The sequence below is a fragment of the Plectrocnemia conspersa genome, unplaced genomic scaffold (assembly GCF_051122295.1).
Source record: "Plectrocnemia conspersa isolate PC_06_02 unplaced genomic scaffold, ASM5112229v1 ptg000007l, whole genome shotgun sequence".
Taxonomy (NCBI): domain Eukaryota; kingdom Metazoa; phylum Arthropoda; class Insecta; order Trichoptera; family Polycentropodidae; genus Plectrocnemia; species Plectrocnemia conspersa.
In genome coordinates, this window is record NW_028277171.1 from 12053902 (window position 1) to 12071017 (window position 17116).

A 17116-nucleotide genomic window follows, 5' to 3' on the forward strand; every position below is an offset into this window, starting at 1 on the left:
TGAAAATTTAAGCATATCAAAGTAAAAATATGAAAAAGCTGACTTTTAGTCTTTGGTCTTCTTATATTCATTTAAAAATTAAAGAACAATTGAAGCAAAGGCAACTGCTATTTACTTTCGAATAATTGAACTATATTTTAAGCACCAACATGATCAATCAAACCAGATCCACCACGGAACATGATGAAAATGGTTACATCTTTTGAAAAGGCTCATATTTCTTGTTTTTTGGAATGCTAAAGAAATCATCCCTATCAATTTTTAAAATATTTATTTTGTATTTAATTAAAAAAGATTATATTCAGTAATCATTATTAAAATCTTTTAAAGAAATAAGATTTATGTATATTAACAAGAACCAACTAAGCTTTCATTACCAGGGAATGCAATTCCAGATGATTTACGATATCTACGAATCCTAAGATTAGTAAACATATTCTCGAAAAATTGCTATTTTTTAATAATCGAATTAATTTCTGTGCAAATTTTAAATATTCGATAACTCTGCACTAGTCACGTGCGGGATCGCTGGATGCTCACAGGTATTAAATAACCTTTTAATGGTACAAAACAAGTGTATTATGATAGGATATGGTCGAAATAGTCAGTTTCAAAATGATAATATAGTGACATGAGACATAAACGAATGTCACTATTTTTATGGTTGTCAAAATGGAAGATGTATTTTTCTATTTGAAGAGATTTTATTGAGAAATTAAATATATTTCACCAAAGTTTTGTCTTTTGTTATACCAGATTCCGAAAACAGTCTTAGATGCAAAAACGTCTTTCTCTAAAAAAAACATTTTTTGAAAAATTATTATCATTTAAAAAGTTAAATAATTTACAACTATAGTCTATTTATTTTCAAGAGTCAGTGCGCAAGAACATTGTTTAACGCGTAATCATAACATGCTTTTAAATTTCTGCCCTGTGATTGGTCGTTCGCCGTAAGATCAATCGTTTCATTGAGAATGACCAATCACAAGGCAGAAATTTAAGAGCACATTTTGATTACGCGTTAAACAATGTTCTTGCGCACTGACTCTTGAAAATAAATAGACTATAGGTAAAAATACAAAATTTATTAACAATTCTTCACAATATAAGATTAAAAATAAGTTTTTATGAAATTTAAATCAGAGAGACTTTTTTGCATTTATGCTTTTTATATATTAAAATACTAGACTCACAGTTAATACGCTCGTAAACCAAAATGTAGCTTGACCCATTGCAACCGTCAACGATCCAACATAAGGTCCACCGATAACGTAATTGTAAAAATAATCAAGGACGAAATACGACAGCAATGAACCCCAGATCATAATGTGATTAAAAACCGTCCAATACGTTGTATCTAAAGCAATCTATTCACAACAAATAAAAATCATAAATCATTAAATATAAAATAATATGTACATACAATAAGATAAACATGAGCATACTTGTGTGGTATTATCCAAAACGAGTATTGTAGCGACCACACTCCCGAGTAACATGTGATCAGATAAGATTCTGCCATCAGGCGCCAAACCGTCCTTATAAGTACCTATTTAAAAAAAATATGAATTAAACTCCAAACAGTAATAAATTAAAACGTTAATAAAACAATAACGTACCGTAAGGTAAAAGAAAAAGAACCAAAGATGTATAACACCCGTGTAATGCACTTTTCATGAATTCAGTCTTATTAAATAGTGAACTAGTTAATCCCGGTGTATACAACTTTGGATATAACAACGAATTTTTATCTGAAACGTCCTGTTCGAACACGCCGAGCGCCAACACAGGCAGCGAAGTGTAGAATAAGTTATATACAGAGATAAACATCGGATCGAACACAGTCTACAATAATTTAAAAAAACATATAGTAAGAAATGTTATTTCATTATGAGCAACTAAGATTTCTGTCGATTACCTGGGCACTGAAACCGCAAAAGAACGCAAACCAAAAATGACACAGCGTGAACGCAAAGTTTTTATAGAAGAAGTAACTTAAGAATTTGCACATCCTGTAGTAAGACCAACGTCCGTGCACGAGCAGCAAGCGTTCTAAAAATTTGAATTGTGCTATTGAATAATCGCTCGCTAGTACAGCTTGAAGGCCTTCCTGTCCGGATATGCCGACGCCTATGTGCGCAGCTAAAAGTACAGTAAAGAAAATCAGTATTTATATACATAAATAAATAAATCACATATTTTTGCAATAGTACCCTTGATCATTGATACGTCATTGGCTCCGTCTCCAATGGCCAACGTCACAGCTTTCTTGTTCTTTTTGATCATTTCCACAACCATAGCCTTCTGCAACGGAGTCACACGACAACATATCACAGAGCGACAGTGCATCGTGAGATCCAAGAATCTAAAGTGAATCGAAATAATAAATAATACATCTATTCAACCAAAAAATACTACGATATAATATCATACTTTTGCTCTAGCTGTGGATGTAGACAGTGCACGAGTGAATGTCCATTAATGACAATAGCAAATCCGTTCCCTTCTTCGCTCAAAGGATCTGAATTGTCTGGATTTGCACCAGAATAATTATACTCCGTACTGTTAATAACAAAAATCCAGTTGATACAAAATTGTATTTAAAATTTGATTATATGTTAAAATAATTTGAAATTTATATATTTTGGCGAATAGAGCACAAAAATAGCGAAAACGATTGTTTTAAGCATCTTTTTACATCCATGTAAAGCGCAAAGAACAATGTTCTAATAATTTAAAAGTAATTCTTTATTATAATATTCTAGTTCAAAAAGCTCAGATTACTGATATTGTTTTATTATTTAATTAAAAATGATTCATGAATATATAAATGAGTGCTTTTTTCTAAAATTTAATATTAAATATTAAAAAGCAAATAAAGCATAATGATATAAATAAAATAATACAAATTACTTAAGTAAATTGAAGGAAAAATATAAATGTTACCTAATGTTATTACAGACAATAATAAAATGAACCAAATCCAGAATCACAATATACGTAGAGGCAGAGCGATTTCTTAGCAATCACCTTATAAAATACACATAAATGAATTGTAGGTTAGAGAGAGAAAGAGCGTACCATAAAATAGGTATAAAAGCAGAATAAAAACAACAATAATATCTCGATACACCAATGTTTGTCGTTGATGGAAAAATGACACATTTTTTTGTTAATTTAGATACAAAAGCATTTTTAACACTGTATACCACACTAACTACGACCCAAAATTAGTTTTATTTTATTTTGCACATTTTAATATCTATAAGTTCTTTAAAAGTGTGCTTACAATGTACATATACGTTTTTATATTCTAAAACATCAATTACTTCAAAGCGTCCAGTTTTAATACCGAAAACCTTCAAGGATATAGTTAAGCGTCAGTCGTAAATAAAACGTAATGCAATAACGATGAGTGCTTTCAAATTATCATAAGGAAAGGCGGTTAAGTATTATTTAAAAATATACGGATAAAATACAGAACAAACACAAAGTTTCGTTTTGGCAAGGCTCGCAGAAAGGGAGTAAAAACGGGATAAAATGAGCTCTTTGTCTCTCTACCTTGTCGACTGTGAGACTGGTTGTTCAATATTATTTTCCCACCTAAACGTCACAATTGATATCGCAGGTGCGGTATTCACTTTGACGCTAGCGTCCCTTTGCGTCTCTATATCGCTATGAATTATACTAGAATCGTCCGGTTTGGCCGGCTGATGGACCGCGTTCGATGTACTGACGCCGTTACCATTTTCGTTCGTGGTGGAGGCATGATTATTGGACGTAGCGGGACCTTGGAAAGAAAATAAACATGACCAATAACAAGATTACATCTTGGACTTAAACTAGTTATTCAGATACATACCATGGGGTTGAAAGGTGTTTACTACTCTAATAGAATCTCTGAATTTGTCCAACTGCTGTTCGACGTCTTCGTGTGTTATTCCGTCGACGACGAACACTTCAACCATTTCGTCTGTTAATAATTGGCAAGAATATCCAATATTTATGGCAGTCTCTGTAATAATAATTGAAATATAATCGAGATCTTCGGTTGATAAAACAGAAATTCAATTACCTTGTTTATCACCAGTCAATACCCAAATTTTAATACCAGCCATTCCTAAATTAGCTATCGTCCTTGGGACGCCATCTTGTAACTTATCCTCTATTGCAGTAACTCCTGTATATAGAAACATTTTAAATGTATTCTGAAAAATACATATATTTTTATGACTCAGTACAAACCAATAAGGATCAAATCTCTTTCGATCTCTTCATAAATAGCATCCAATTGATCATCTCTATCCTGCAGCGCCAGCGCGGCTTGTTGATGCCGATGTTTCCAATCAGCAAAATAAGCTTCTTCTAACGGTCTCCAAGCCAAAACCAAAGTTCTAAGTCCTTCGCCAGCAAATTTCTATAAATACCGAATAGCACATTATGTATCGCCATTTTATATGAAATAGCTAGATTATTAATATTAATTTTACTCACATTTAAATGCTCTAGTGTAGTAGCTTTAATCTGATCCTGGTCTGATCTTAACCTCTCATAAATTACGTTATCTGCTCCTTTCGTGTATAACCTGAGTTGGCCGTCTTTTCTCAAGATGACGGACATTCGTTTCCGAAAATTGTTAAAATCCAAAATACACAATAATTCGTATACTTCAGTTTGACCCATCACTTCAATTGTTATGCTATTGGGAGATCTTTCTTTAAATACAAATCCAAAGTTTCTCGCTGCTGATACGAGAGCAGCTTCGTCAGGCGATTGAGCCTAAATATTAATATAAAATAAATCAATAATATAAAGTACAACAAACATTTACTTATAACGTACCTGATATTCGAGTCTACCGTTCTTCTCATCTGGCATGACTGTATGGCACAGAGCGAGCAGACTAAAAAATATATGTGATTCTTTATCGCCTCTTTTGACTGATTCCAATAATGTTTTATCGTAGAACTTAAAGTCCGTCTCATAATCAGGATTAAAAGAAAAGTCTAGTGGCTCAGTGGTCTGCAAAAGCATAACGTTTTTTTAATATGCATCAATTGTTTAGATATATACTTCATTACAATCAAGCTCTTTAATTTATTTTATAAGTTCAAAAATGCAAAATGATGCTGAACATATATAAAAAAAATTCAATGATAATAACATTGGTGCATACATTGCCATTAGAGGTAGTATTTTGTGTATTAGGTGACTGTGGTATATATGTGGGATTGGCGTGCGAATGCAAACCCGGGGTGCTACGCCCCTGGTCAACTTCGGTCTCCAGTAATGCCGCCGAACTGGTGTTCAAGCCGATCATGCTGTCCTTGGTAATGTCCCGTCGGCGGTTAATGCCCGTGCTATTATAGGCAGTTTTTAATCCTACCCTTAAGTTGCTTTTTACAGTGGTCCCGACTGCCTGGACGTGCATGGACATCAATAAAAAAGAAAACAAAGAAAAAAAATAATATAAACATGCAAGTGAAACTACTCAATCTTGAAACATAATAAAAAAAAACACATTGTCCATAATGGGAATTGTATGTTGTTCACGCTGATGATGCAATTGCTAACAATGCAAGCAGAGATCGTGTTCTTTTGTGATAACGTAATGATATTAATGAATATGAATTGTTTGCTCTTTCTTGCCTTGCATCAATTATTCAGATCGTTTTGTCAAATTTTGTTGCTTCAAGATATAATTCCACAGCGGAAAATGTATACATGCTTATAATATATAATGTGCATTGCTTTTAAATTCGCATTTATATTGGCTGTTTAAAAATGCTTGAATTTTAATGGCATACTATCATAGTACCCATTAAAAAAATCAATCTAAACCTAACCTAACATACAATTAGTCGTACATGTAAGACAAATTTAACATCTGACCTAACTTAACCGATAATATAGTTATGATAAAGCAACTGTACATAGATATAAGATAGACATTTTATTTTACCAAGTGTTGACAGTGTCATTTTAAACTTTTAACGACTTTTTATAAATTTAGAAAATATACTTAAAAAATATAGCTTTTACTTTCTCGTCATTTTGTGTACTCTATATACATATAAGGCGGAACCTCGACTTACGAGTATTTCGAGATATGAGCAAACATTGTGTAACTTAATAAAAAAAACTATCATTAATTTATGTAGTATGTATTTCTCATTTCAATTGTCATTAATCCATTTCAATTTTCCCCATTGTAATGAATTAATGGCATTTCAATTAATTTCAATAAAGAATATTAATTTAACATACGAGTAATTTGAGTTACGAGCTCCATTACGCAACGAATTAAACTCTTAAGTCAAGGCACCGCTGTATATTTTTTGAAAAATAAAAAACTATCAAAAATTAGAGAACTTTTTGAACAATCCTATATATTTGTCGAGAAAAAATATGCAATGTACACTACGGACAACATATTCATAAAATCTAGTTATTTCAATACAAAGAAAAATCCATGCAAATATTGTCTATAATAAAATTCAATCAATCAGTAAATCGCAAAAATCACCACTGTAAAACAAACACAATAAAAAAAATTAAAAACTCTGTTCTCAAAACTTATCTAATCATATACATACATATAATAAATGCAGAAATGACCTACAAGAACATAATAATCATCAACTGTGTTTAGTCAAATGTGCAAAAAATGCAAACGTAAATCTATTTACATGTCATACACCTCAACCCGTTGAAAAATACAATGATTTATTTTAATACCTCATTCACTTCCACGACATCGCCAGTGTTGGGATCTATAATGTCTCCGTAACACTGCCCAGCTATAGAACACTTGTTAAACGTCATAATGTTCTGCGTTAACGTTCCTGTTTTATCGGAAAATATGTACTGAATTTGACCTATAAATATAATTACAGATGATATACTCCATCAACAATTTAAGACTCACCTAATTCCTCGTTTAAGCAATAAACTATTAAGGACTCACCTAATTCCTCGTTTAAGGTCGTAGTCCTCGCTTTAGCAGCAGTACCCGTTTTCTCATAATACATCTTTTCGTCCCAATTTATAAGAAAACTCTGAGCGAATCTAATGACCTATGAATATAATTTAATATTAATAAAAGTTATAAAATAGACATGTAGTTTAAAAATAAATAAATACCTCAACCGAGACGTAGAGCGATATTGGTACGACAGTATTCATCACAATGGCGTAAGAGAAGAACACTAAAAGTGCTATTACAACGGAACCGCCGACAGGCTCCGAAGGCACCAGCCTATCCCAAGGCAAATACACTTGAAAGCTCTTACCGATTATATACTCCCATATTCCACACGCCACCATGCAGAACACGCATATCGATAACAGAAAGAAGACGATCTGCGGAAAGTGAAATTAATATAATATTCAGAATAAGAATATCTATCGTCAATAGCAAATAACGTACTCCTATGATGAGGAAGTTCAACAATCTATCTATGCTAGTCCTCTTGAATTTGGTCTTGCCGCTGTTCTGCATCAGTTTTGTGTCTTTTCCGGCGAATATGACAACGCCATAGCACCAAGACGTGTTACGCAAGACACAGCCTCTCAGTAAAATTTTATCGTTGTCCAACGAGTATTGCTTTCCTCGCCAAGTCAGAGCGCCTGAACAAATTAATAAGTACAATTGCATTGTCTTTATATCTTGTTAAACCAATCGGGGAGTGCATACCATCGAATTTGTTGAGTAAATTGTTGGGCACTTCGCAGGCTATTTCGCCGTCGAATGCACCAATCAATGAATCGTCTTGGCCCAACTCGGCCGTTTCGACCAAACATTGTCTGCACTTCAAATTGGTCTCTCTGAAAAATCAGTTTCAATCAAGAGCGATTCAAAAGTGAAACTGCACAAAGAGGCAGTTTACAAACCCGTCTAGCTCTGCAGTTTCGATGTAGCATAAACCATTGGGCTCGCTGGTGGACAGCAGAAGAATATCCGCTGCCACAAACTGGTCGTTCTCCATCCGAATGACATCGCCGACTTGTACGGTCGCCCATTTTTCATCGACAAGCTTCCCGTTCCGCAAAGCCTTCGATCTTCTATTGTTCACTTGTGAATCGCTTTGATGTCGTTGCTACACAAAAGCATTATTAGTTTACAAATATTAAGCAAAAAATCAAAAGTAGAACTTACAAAATCGTCATAGGCGTCCTTCACAGCCGTCAGCGCCAATACCCCGATGAGAGGGATTGCCGTCGTTATAGGCGTCAAACTGGATATGGCCGGAATGAGCTGGAGCACCAAAAGGCACAGAAAGTAGAAATTGGCGAGCCTCTGAAACTGCTCGAGCAGATTGAACGGCAGGAAAGTAATGAGAGAATACTTGGAGGTTTTGATATAGTTGCTCTGTAAAACAAATTGAAAATGAAGATGAATTAAAACTTTATTAGCGGAAAAAACAGAGATATTAATATATAATTTTTTTTTTGTTTTTTTTTTGGATAAATAGATAGTGACAATGAGTTACTGAATTAAATTTCGATATCAGACATCTTTAAATATTTTAATTTTTTACATAAAGTCAGCTCATAATAGATATTGTAATAGGCTGATCAAAATATATTAAACCAAGATGTAAGTTACGTTTGATCTAATATATTTTCTATCTAGTAATATATGACAAAGTATTATATTTCTAAAAGGAACAAGTTTCCAGTAATAACAAAACAAAAACATTCAAAGTTTCAGACAAGTTTGACAATAACAATATTTAAATTTAAGGGATTATATAATAGGTCAGTCAAAATAGTATAACTACAATAAATTTTGAGATATCCAAGAAATGCGATTTGTTTTATCTAATATGTATTCTGAAATAAGTTTAATCATAAACAACTTCAGACCTTAGTGGAAAATTCGTATTAGTCAATAACAACTAAAATGACTCATCATACACTTATTCAGAGTATGTAACCATCCCTCAGCTTAACAGCATATTAAAATATTAAATTTGTTTTTGTAGTTAGTAAAATGGAAAGATTAAAAGTAAATATTCTACATGTAATTTTTGTGAATTAAAACTGGATCAAAACTATATGTATTATGATAGTATGTAGTTGAAAATATATGCAAAGTGTATAGCGAAAAAACTATAACTGTACAGAATTAATTTAGAGAAATTTCATTCTGGTGATATGTCATTAAAAGATGAAACAATTTTTATATTGAGTTTGAGTTTTAATAGTTAATTAGAAATCACAAAAAATACATTATCTTAGTAATTTATAATCACTTTTCAGTTTACAATTATTTATTAGGAAACTATAATAAATCAACCCAAAAACACTAGGATTTACTTTTACACCAATAAATTAGCATAAGAAATATTTAAAACGTTTTATAAGAGAAAAATATACACAAGATACTTAGTTTAACGTTAAATTAGCTTATATCAAACAAATTTAATTAGATACTTAAAACTATTGGAATTAGAGTTACAACATATCTTATTTAAACAGGAATATTTTTATTTTATTTTGTCGTAGTCTTGAGATTAATGGGTTATTAAATAGTTGTGCGTTATTACATTTATTTTTAGTTATTATAGATAAAATAGATATTTATATTTATTATATTTATCATAAGGGCGTAACTTACATTATCTAATAATATATAATTATTAAAACTCCTAATTCATGTTTTTAAAAAAAACTAGTTGGTTGAGTTTTATAATATTAGTTCGCCCTTAATATTTTGAAAGGCGCAAATAACCTCTAAATCAATTATCTCGAAACATGTTTTGTTGAATTTCAAAAAATAATGAAAAATATTAGATTGCTAGAATTTCACTAAAAAACCATCACTATGACGAGGAAATAAAATGAAGATATGCGAATAGCACAAAAGGCATAAAAATTAGACAATTGAAGATTGATGCAGTTTTTTAGACTGATGAATCAAATTTCGAAATTTATTGAGTAAAATAGAGTATTTGTAAGAAGAAAAGTCAGTAAATAAATTAGTTTTTATTATACTGTCACATTTATAACAGTGATAGTTTAGATGTGTAGGGTTATTTTTCATGGAAAGCTTCTAAAAGTAATTTTAGAAGCTACCAATGGATTCATGTGTTATATTCTAGCAAAACAACGATCCTAAACATGCTATTAAGTTGTGCCGAGGCTGTTTAAAAACGAAAGTAGTATTAAAAAATATTATTCAGCCACCAATTTTTTGGGACGAATACGAAAAATCCATCAGCACTCAATGAACTCCAAAAAAGATCTGTATAAATTCCTACAAAATGAGTGGATAAACACAACACAACTTAGTTGTGCCAAGAATCGTTAAGAATCAATAAGAGTAGATTTTTCGATGAATTTGTTTGTAATTTTGAGTTTATTAATAAATACATAGATATTTTTATTTCTTTGTCTAATTAATATGTAAAATTTTATTTTCGTTTTCATAGATATAAATAAAATGAAAAGCTAGATACCAGAGATACAAATTATATCCTAATCCATATCTCACTAAAAAGACGTGTATATTTTAAGTGTATTTATATTTTTAAATTGTTTAAAACCGTACATTTTCAAAGCATTAGATAACAAAATTTAATCCAAAAAGTCCCTAATGACATAACTATAAAAACATAACTGATTACGAAATAGCATAATTTATCAAATAATTGTTTACTTATGTATTTCTATTTCTAAAATAACTGGTTACTTAGGACCATTAAAAATTAAGATTTAATTTGCTGCATAAACCTATTGGAAAATATATTTATAGTTCGTTGTAAACACAAGCAAGAATTTACGTTTTTTTATCTTTTATTGTAATAGTGATCCTTGACTTGATCCTTGACCAGAGCTCGTAACTCAAATTACTCGTATGTCAAATCAATTTTCCCCATTGAAATAAATTGAAATACCATTAATCCATTGAAATGGATTATTGGCAATTGAAAGTATTTTTTTTAAGTTACGCAGTTGTTCGTACATCGAGTCATATCTAAAAAAATGCTCGTATCTCGAAATATTCGTAAGTGGAAGTTCCACTGTACTAGTGAAGTAAAATTACAGACACTAGCTCAATGTGACAAGAGGTACCAATAAAAGCTAGATTATTTATTGACACCCATCAATTTGATGGGCGTCATTAAAAATAGGTATATAGGTAGTGATTTGATTTCAAAAATAAGAAGTTTCCGAAAATAAAAATAGTGATATTTGTTCAAATTTAAAAATCGTATAAAACCCAGAAAAAAATACTGTCTGATACAAACCAAATCAGAAACCCGTCAATTTGACGGATTTCGTAAAGTTAGTGTTAAGAGTAGGTATTGAAACAATACCAGACGACTGAAACTGAGTAGAAATTAGTGACAAACATTTATATACAAAACTATTACTAGATGTCACTATGTAGCTTGGGCCAAGTGTTACTGTCAACAATTTGATTCGCAAATAAGAATGCAATTCAGCTGCTGGACTAAAAACACAGCTCTGAATTATAATTTCAGCACCTTATTGACTATATTATTCTTTATCTGCTTTTTATCTTAATTTTAGAAATCTTCAGATCATCAACAAAAAGTAAAATACTAACATCTTTAAATAAGTTAATATAAAATTTATAATTTTTTTTAAATAACGAAGGTTAATAATTTTAATGATTAAAATTTAGAACTGTAAAATCAAATGTATAATGAATATACTAACAGCTATGGTATCTAGAGTTTTTTAAACATGTACAAAAATAGGTCATTAGGTCATTTGGTGAGTATTCGAAAAAATATGTTTTAGTTGAAAGTGTTAAAAAGGTTAACCTATATACAAACAATTTTTAATGTTAGAACCATTGAGTAAAGAATATCAATATATTCTTTACTCTATGTTTGAAACCAATACGAATATATTACTATATTTATTTTTGATAATATTTTGTATGTGTGGGTGTGTGTATGTGTGTGTGGGTGTGTGTGTGTAATAATTACCGCATAGTGAAATTGCGAATTGTACTCTCGGTCGTTGGCCCTGATCCTTCTTTCGGTCTCTGAAAAAGACAAAAATGCGGATAAGAATCATTATATGCGGGGGGTGAAGGGTGTTGGTAACAGTGGGGGGGGGTAGTACCGCAGTTGTAGAAGGACTTGAAGTATTCGGAGCTAGCGCTAGGGCGAGGCCTAGGTCGCGAGACGGGCGCCGATCGACGACGGCGCCCGACCGCCGTGCGAGCGCACCGCCGCCACACGACAAGCTTGCCCAGCACGGAGAGCAGCGAGTCTCTAAACGACCACCCTGGAGCGTCTTCCGCGTCGACGTCGGCGTCGGCGTCGCGGTCCGGAACGTCGACGTCCGCATCGGCGTCGTCGCACTCGCTGCTCAAATTGTTGACGGAAATGTTGATGCTGAGCGGCTCCGCGTCGGGGGCCGCCGACCGGGGGGCGGCGCGCCGGCCTCGGTACCTGCGCCTCGCCGCCGGACCGTCGTCGTCGCTGTCGCGTAGCTCCAGAATCTCGAGCTCGACGGCGTCCGTGTCTTCGGGCATGGCTCGCGGCGCCCGCGACCCGACATCGGGGACGGCGGGGGGCGGAGGCCCGTTCCCGTCGCCCCCCGCGCCCCTGCCGCCGCGGTCTCTAATCTCACCGGCGGCCGGAGACCATGGGGCCCGCCGCTCACGTCCGCCGGGGTCGCGCCGCCTCCACGCTGGGGTCCCTCATCGCCCGGGGGCGCGGCGCCCCGGATCGATACGGGGGGGGCGGCTAGCGCGGACGGTCGGGGCGCATCGCCGGAACCGGACGTCGATCGGCGGAAGTCGCCGGAAAAGTCGCAAAGAGGGCTCCGGAGCGGGGGTGTCGACCGGCGCCGCCGGCAAAGCAGGGAGCTGCCGAAGGGCGCCCCTGGCGGAAAACTCGCGAACTCGGGAAAAGCGTCGCGCGCCGATTCGAACCAACGAGCGCTATTAGTAGGGATTTTGCTTGTTTTTTTTAAATGTTGAGTCACGGAAAGGTCCTTAACCTTTAATTATCCAACGGCATCACATTAATGACAATAGTGGTTTTCTCGTGTTGGTCTTCGTTGTACTATATAGTAATTTTTATTATGAAAACGTTATGAAAGCTGCTGATTTGTTAAGCAAAATATATCAATGAACGGTGCTAGATTAAACATAATTATATAACAGCTGATCATTTAAAAAAAATAATGCCCTAATGCCCTGTAAGCAATAGTCCACTTAAGCAATCTTCCTGTGAACAATGTTCGTGTGACCAATTGCATGTAACCAATAGTCTGTTCACCTACTATATATAATATACTTATGATATCCAAAAAAGTATTATATGTAAGCTGAAAACACAGCCATATTAACGAATGCTTAGTCTTAAATTACAGAAGGCTTTTGATACAATTAAACAGATTTTTCAAGAGTAGAAAATAAAAAAGAGTCAATAATATTTACGAGGCCATATTACTACCCCGTTCAAAGTGAATTAAGTAGTAGTATAGAATGCAAACCGAGCATTAGATGCTTCTGTGTATGGAATCGCTTTGCATAACTTCGTCGTCATCTTATAAAGTAAATCGAGCATTAAATTTCTGTGTGCATACTTAAGCTTAAATTTAGCTTGCCGCAATTGTGATCATTAGACCCACATTTTTAGAACATTGCGTTAATCACAAAAATAAAATTACAATATACTAAAATATTTAAAATAATGCTATACAAATACATTGATATATTTAGATACAACACACAAATATTTAATTGGAAAAATTAAATATCAGATGATCAAATTCGAGTTTCCTATGTTGGCAGCACTGTAAATCAATAATCACGCGTGTTCAAAATGTCCAATGTTAATTTACAAAAACATATTTACGAAATGGATTGCTTAACCACCGCTCAACATATTAAAATTGTTCAATTTTTTTACAGAAATAACAATTCTGTACGAAATGTGTTTCGATATTTACGGGAAGATTATGGTCAATTTAATCCTGTTTTTTGATCGAAGAAAATTGAAGAGACAGGAAGCGTTGGAGACAGGGTAAGGCCTGTGCATTATCGTGGCGCCCTTTCAGCTTTTTGGGCTTTTCTTATGGTTCCCTTTGGACTTGCACCCGTATAAAATTGAGATAACACAAGAACTGAAGCCCAGAGACCATGGACAGCGAAGAATTTACGCTGATTGGGTGTTGTAGCAGCAGGAAGTTAATGTTTCTTCTCTGATGAGGCACATTTCCACCTCTCTGTATGTTAATAAACACAATTTCCGCATATAGGGCGAGGAACAACCTCATGTGATTCACGAGAGAGCATTACATGTCAAAAAAGTGACTGATATTCCTAAATTTGCTTTTTTTAACTAAAGTTCGGAAACATAAGTTGGATCACTCTTTACAAGCACACATTCCTTGGAGGCAGTAGTATAGATATCATGGTTACAGATCTTTAGCTGAATGTATTTAAATTGGTATTATTATATATTTAAATTGGTATTTTTCACTATATATTACAATAATCAATTATAAACATATAACTGGCTAGAAACTAGTGTTTTATCTAAAACTAAGATTGTGAAAATGAATTATAATAATAACGAATGGTTCAATATCGAACTATTCCAGAGAAAAAGGGTAGTAATATGAGATTATGCACTGTATGCCGATCTAAAACTGGAGGACATATTAAAATATCAAACCTTGTTTGTTCTTGATTTAAAAAATGTTTTCAACTGAATCATTGTCCTTGGTTACCAAAACAATTATTTATTAATCACTATATAACAAAGGAAAAAATAACGAAAAGATGACATTTCAAAGTGTTGATTTTTCTAGTTTTCAACGTTACTATAAAATGCAGTTACAAATCCACAACATATTTTATGAACGACAGTGAGCTATAACTACGTATGACACGTTGCTAGTAGGAGAGCAGCTTATGTTTGATCGATTACCTTAAAAATATCCCAAAAAAAGTTGTTTATTTCAGATGGATGCAACTGACGTAACATATAAGCTCAGTTACGTTCAGTGACTATGCAAATGAAAATTACATAAGCATCCAAGTTAATTATAGAAAAAGGAAGCTGATTTGGTGCATTCAGCACAAACATGTGTTTAACTCTCCTGATTATATCGCACGAGCGCAAATGCTACATCCGTAGAATCTTTATTGCTTAAATAAAATTATATTTCAATTTTGATCAAATCCACTATTTTTAAATGTACGACAATCAGTATTTGCTTAATTGAAATGTGCATTTTACATTAGATTTTATAAAAAAAATAGGGATATTAATAAGTGACCGTGAAAATGAAAAAGTTATAGAACATAAAAATATCACTGAGTATCCGAATTCACATAAAAGCAATATTTTATTACGTTCCCCCGTATATATTTAGAGGTGTTGTGAAGTATCTCTTCGAAAAAATATATAATATAACGATAAAAATATTTTGTATTTAAACATGATTCATAACACATCAAAAGAGTTTCGTATGCATTTTATGTTGATAATATTACTCATTAGTAACATGATATTCTTTCGTAATCTTATGTATCATGATAAAATATAATACAACTATAATAAAAATCGATTTTTCAGTAACGAACTTGAGAAGTTCTTCGCTAATCAGCAAAACTTTCTCGCACAAGAAAATTAAAAAAAGAGTAACATTCTTACCTTGTCCGTGTGTTTTGTTCGATGACTTTCCCATGTCGATGTCGATGTTTGCTGTTGTCGACGATGACCCCGACGATTACGACATTGTGCTTTCGACGATCACAGCGTGTGTATTATTTTATATTATATAATAATTATTTTTAAAATCAACGACAATTGTGCTTTCGTTACTGATTGTGCTCGATTATTGCTGATCCGTCGCCGGCGACGGTCGACAAATCAATATAACGAAATATGTATACTTTTTAAAAGGACACTTGCGTGTATATATATATATATATAATAATAAATATATGTAACAAATATATTCAATAACACTAATAAGACACTTTCAGTTTATTCAATAACGTCCGTAAATTTTATATTGTGTAAATTTATATATAAACTTTTATTATTATTATTATATAAGGCAAACGCGGCGTTGTACGGTTTGTTGCGACGAATTGACTATATTATTACAGCGTGTCGTTAGTAAATTGTTCGTATAAAAAATAAATCAGCTTTTCATCACTCAGTCCGCTTTGAGTTATTTTATAGGATCATCTGTTGAAACTGTCGCTGACTTCTTCAGATCGACGACGGTGACGATATGGAATGTGAAAATCTTCGGGTCTTCCTTTCTTCCCGATGGCGGACGAGTGCGAGTCGCCAGACTTCATCGCGGCGAGGGGGCGCGGGCGGAGCGCTGGGGGGGCGCCCGGCCCGAGGCCTCATGTGCCTTTGAGGCGCTGCACTTCTACACTTCACTGGTTTGTCAGGATTTCTGTAACAAAACAAAGAGATTAATGAATATTGTGCACCTTCGAATGAAATTTTTTTTAAAATCAGTAAACAGTTCTAGATCAGTTATATTTTGTATACATTTTTTTAATATAATTAGTTCCATTTATAACTTTTCTCCCTAAATTTGGGAACACAGTTCTTTACAAGAATATATACTTCACTAATACATAATTTACATATACGTAATGTTTACTATCATCATACAACTGTGGGTGTTTATAAACAATAGATTTAGAAATCATCAAAACAACATTAGTATATCCAACTAACATTATAAATCCGCAAAAACACACAGAACTTTCGAAAGCCATCAAATACCACAAGAACTTATTAAACACTTTTCTAGATAAGCTTTAAAACTCGTTTAGAAAACACTAACGGATAAGCATTGTTTGAATTATCTTTTGTAAGTATCAGACGATAGCCCAAATAAAGAGCATTTATCCAGCTTTCACTAAACGGGGTGATTTGGAAGTTGAGTTATACCATAATGGAATTGACTCTCAATTTCTTTAGTCTCCTATTTGTCAAAGCTCGAAGGATCGCATTACCAATTACTGGCAACCAACGACGACTACAGTAGCTACTCTCAAACACGAATCACTAGCAATCTCTCAACGACCACAGCAAAGAATCGACACGAATCATCAATCTACATTTTTTATAATGTACAA

General features: G+C 33.5%; 1 protein-coding gene across 6 annotated transcripts in view; it reads right to left on the bottom strand.

Moving 5' to 3' along the window:
- The window catches only part of ATP8B (ATPase phospholipid transporting 8B), a 59091-nt gene that overhangs the window by 3832 nt on the left and 38143 nt on the right, over positions 1 to 17116 (bottom strand). The window contains exons 2-23 of one of the 6 annotated variants that reach the window (XM_088188549.1): positions 15660 to 16422; positions 11967 to 12025; positions 8159 to 8371; positions 7894 to 8099; positions 7697 to 7827; positions 7430 to 7629; positions 7144 to 7362; positions 6968 to 7076; positions 6739 to 6878; positions 5177 to 5419; positions 4843 to 5022; positions 4495 to 4779; positions 4246 to 4417; positions 4076 to 4180; positions 3863 to 4015; positions 3604 to 3790; positions 2434 to 2562; positions 2214 to 2365; positions 1919 to 2142; positions 1620 to 1845; positions 1446 to 1549; positions 1194 to 1367 (exon numbers count right to left, since the gene is read on the bottom strand). In XM_088188549.1, coding sequence (XP_088044675.1) covers positions 1194 to 1367; positions 1446 to 1549; positions 1620 to 1845; positions 1919 to 2142; positions 2214 to 2365; positions 2434 to 2562; positions 3604 to 3790; positions 3863 to 4015; positions 4076 to 4180; positions 4246 to 4417; positions 4495 to 4779; positions 4843 to 5022; positions 5177 to 5419; positions 6739 to 6878; positions 6968 to 7076; positions 7144 to 7362; positions 7430 to 7629; positions 7697 to 7827; positions 7894 to 8099; positions 8159 to 8371; positions 11967 to 12025; positions 15660 to 15693 — 3645 coding nt within the window. In that variant the 5' untranslated portion in view covers positions 15694 to 16422. Of the gene's footprint in view, positions 1 to 1193; positions 1368 to 1445; positions 1550 to 1619; positions 1846 to 1918; positions 2143 to 2213; positions 2366 to 2433; positions 2563 to 3561; positions 3791 to 3862; positions 4016 to 4075; positions 4181 to 4245; positions 4418 to 4494; positions 4780 to 4842; positions 5023 to 5176; positions 5420 to 6738; positions 6879 to 6967; positions 7077 to 7143; positions 7363 to 7429; positions 7630 to 7696; positions 7828 to 7893; positions 8100 to 8158; positions 8372 to 11966; positions 12026 to 12105; positions 13656 to 15659; positions 16423 to 17116 lie in introns of those variants that run through there. The other 5 variants (XM_088188548.1, XM_088188544.1, XM_088188543.1 and 2 more) reach the window with 5 other exon arrangements.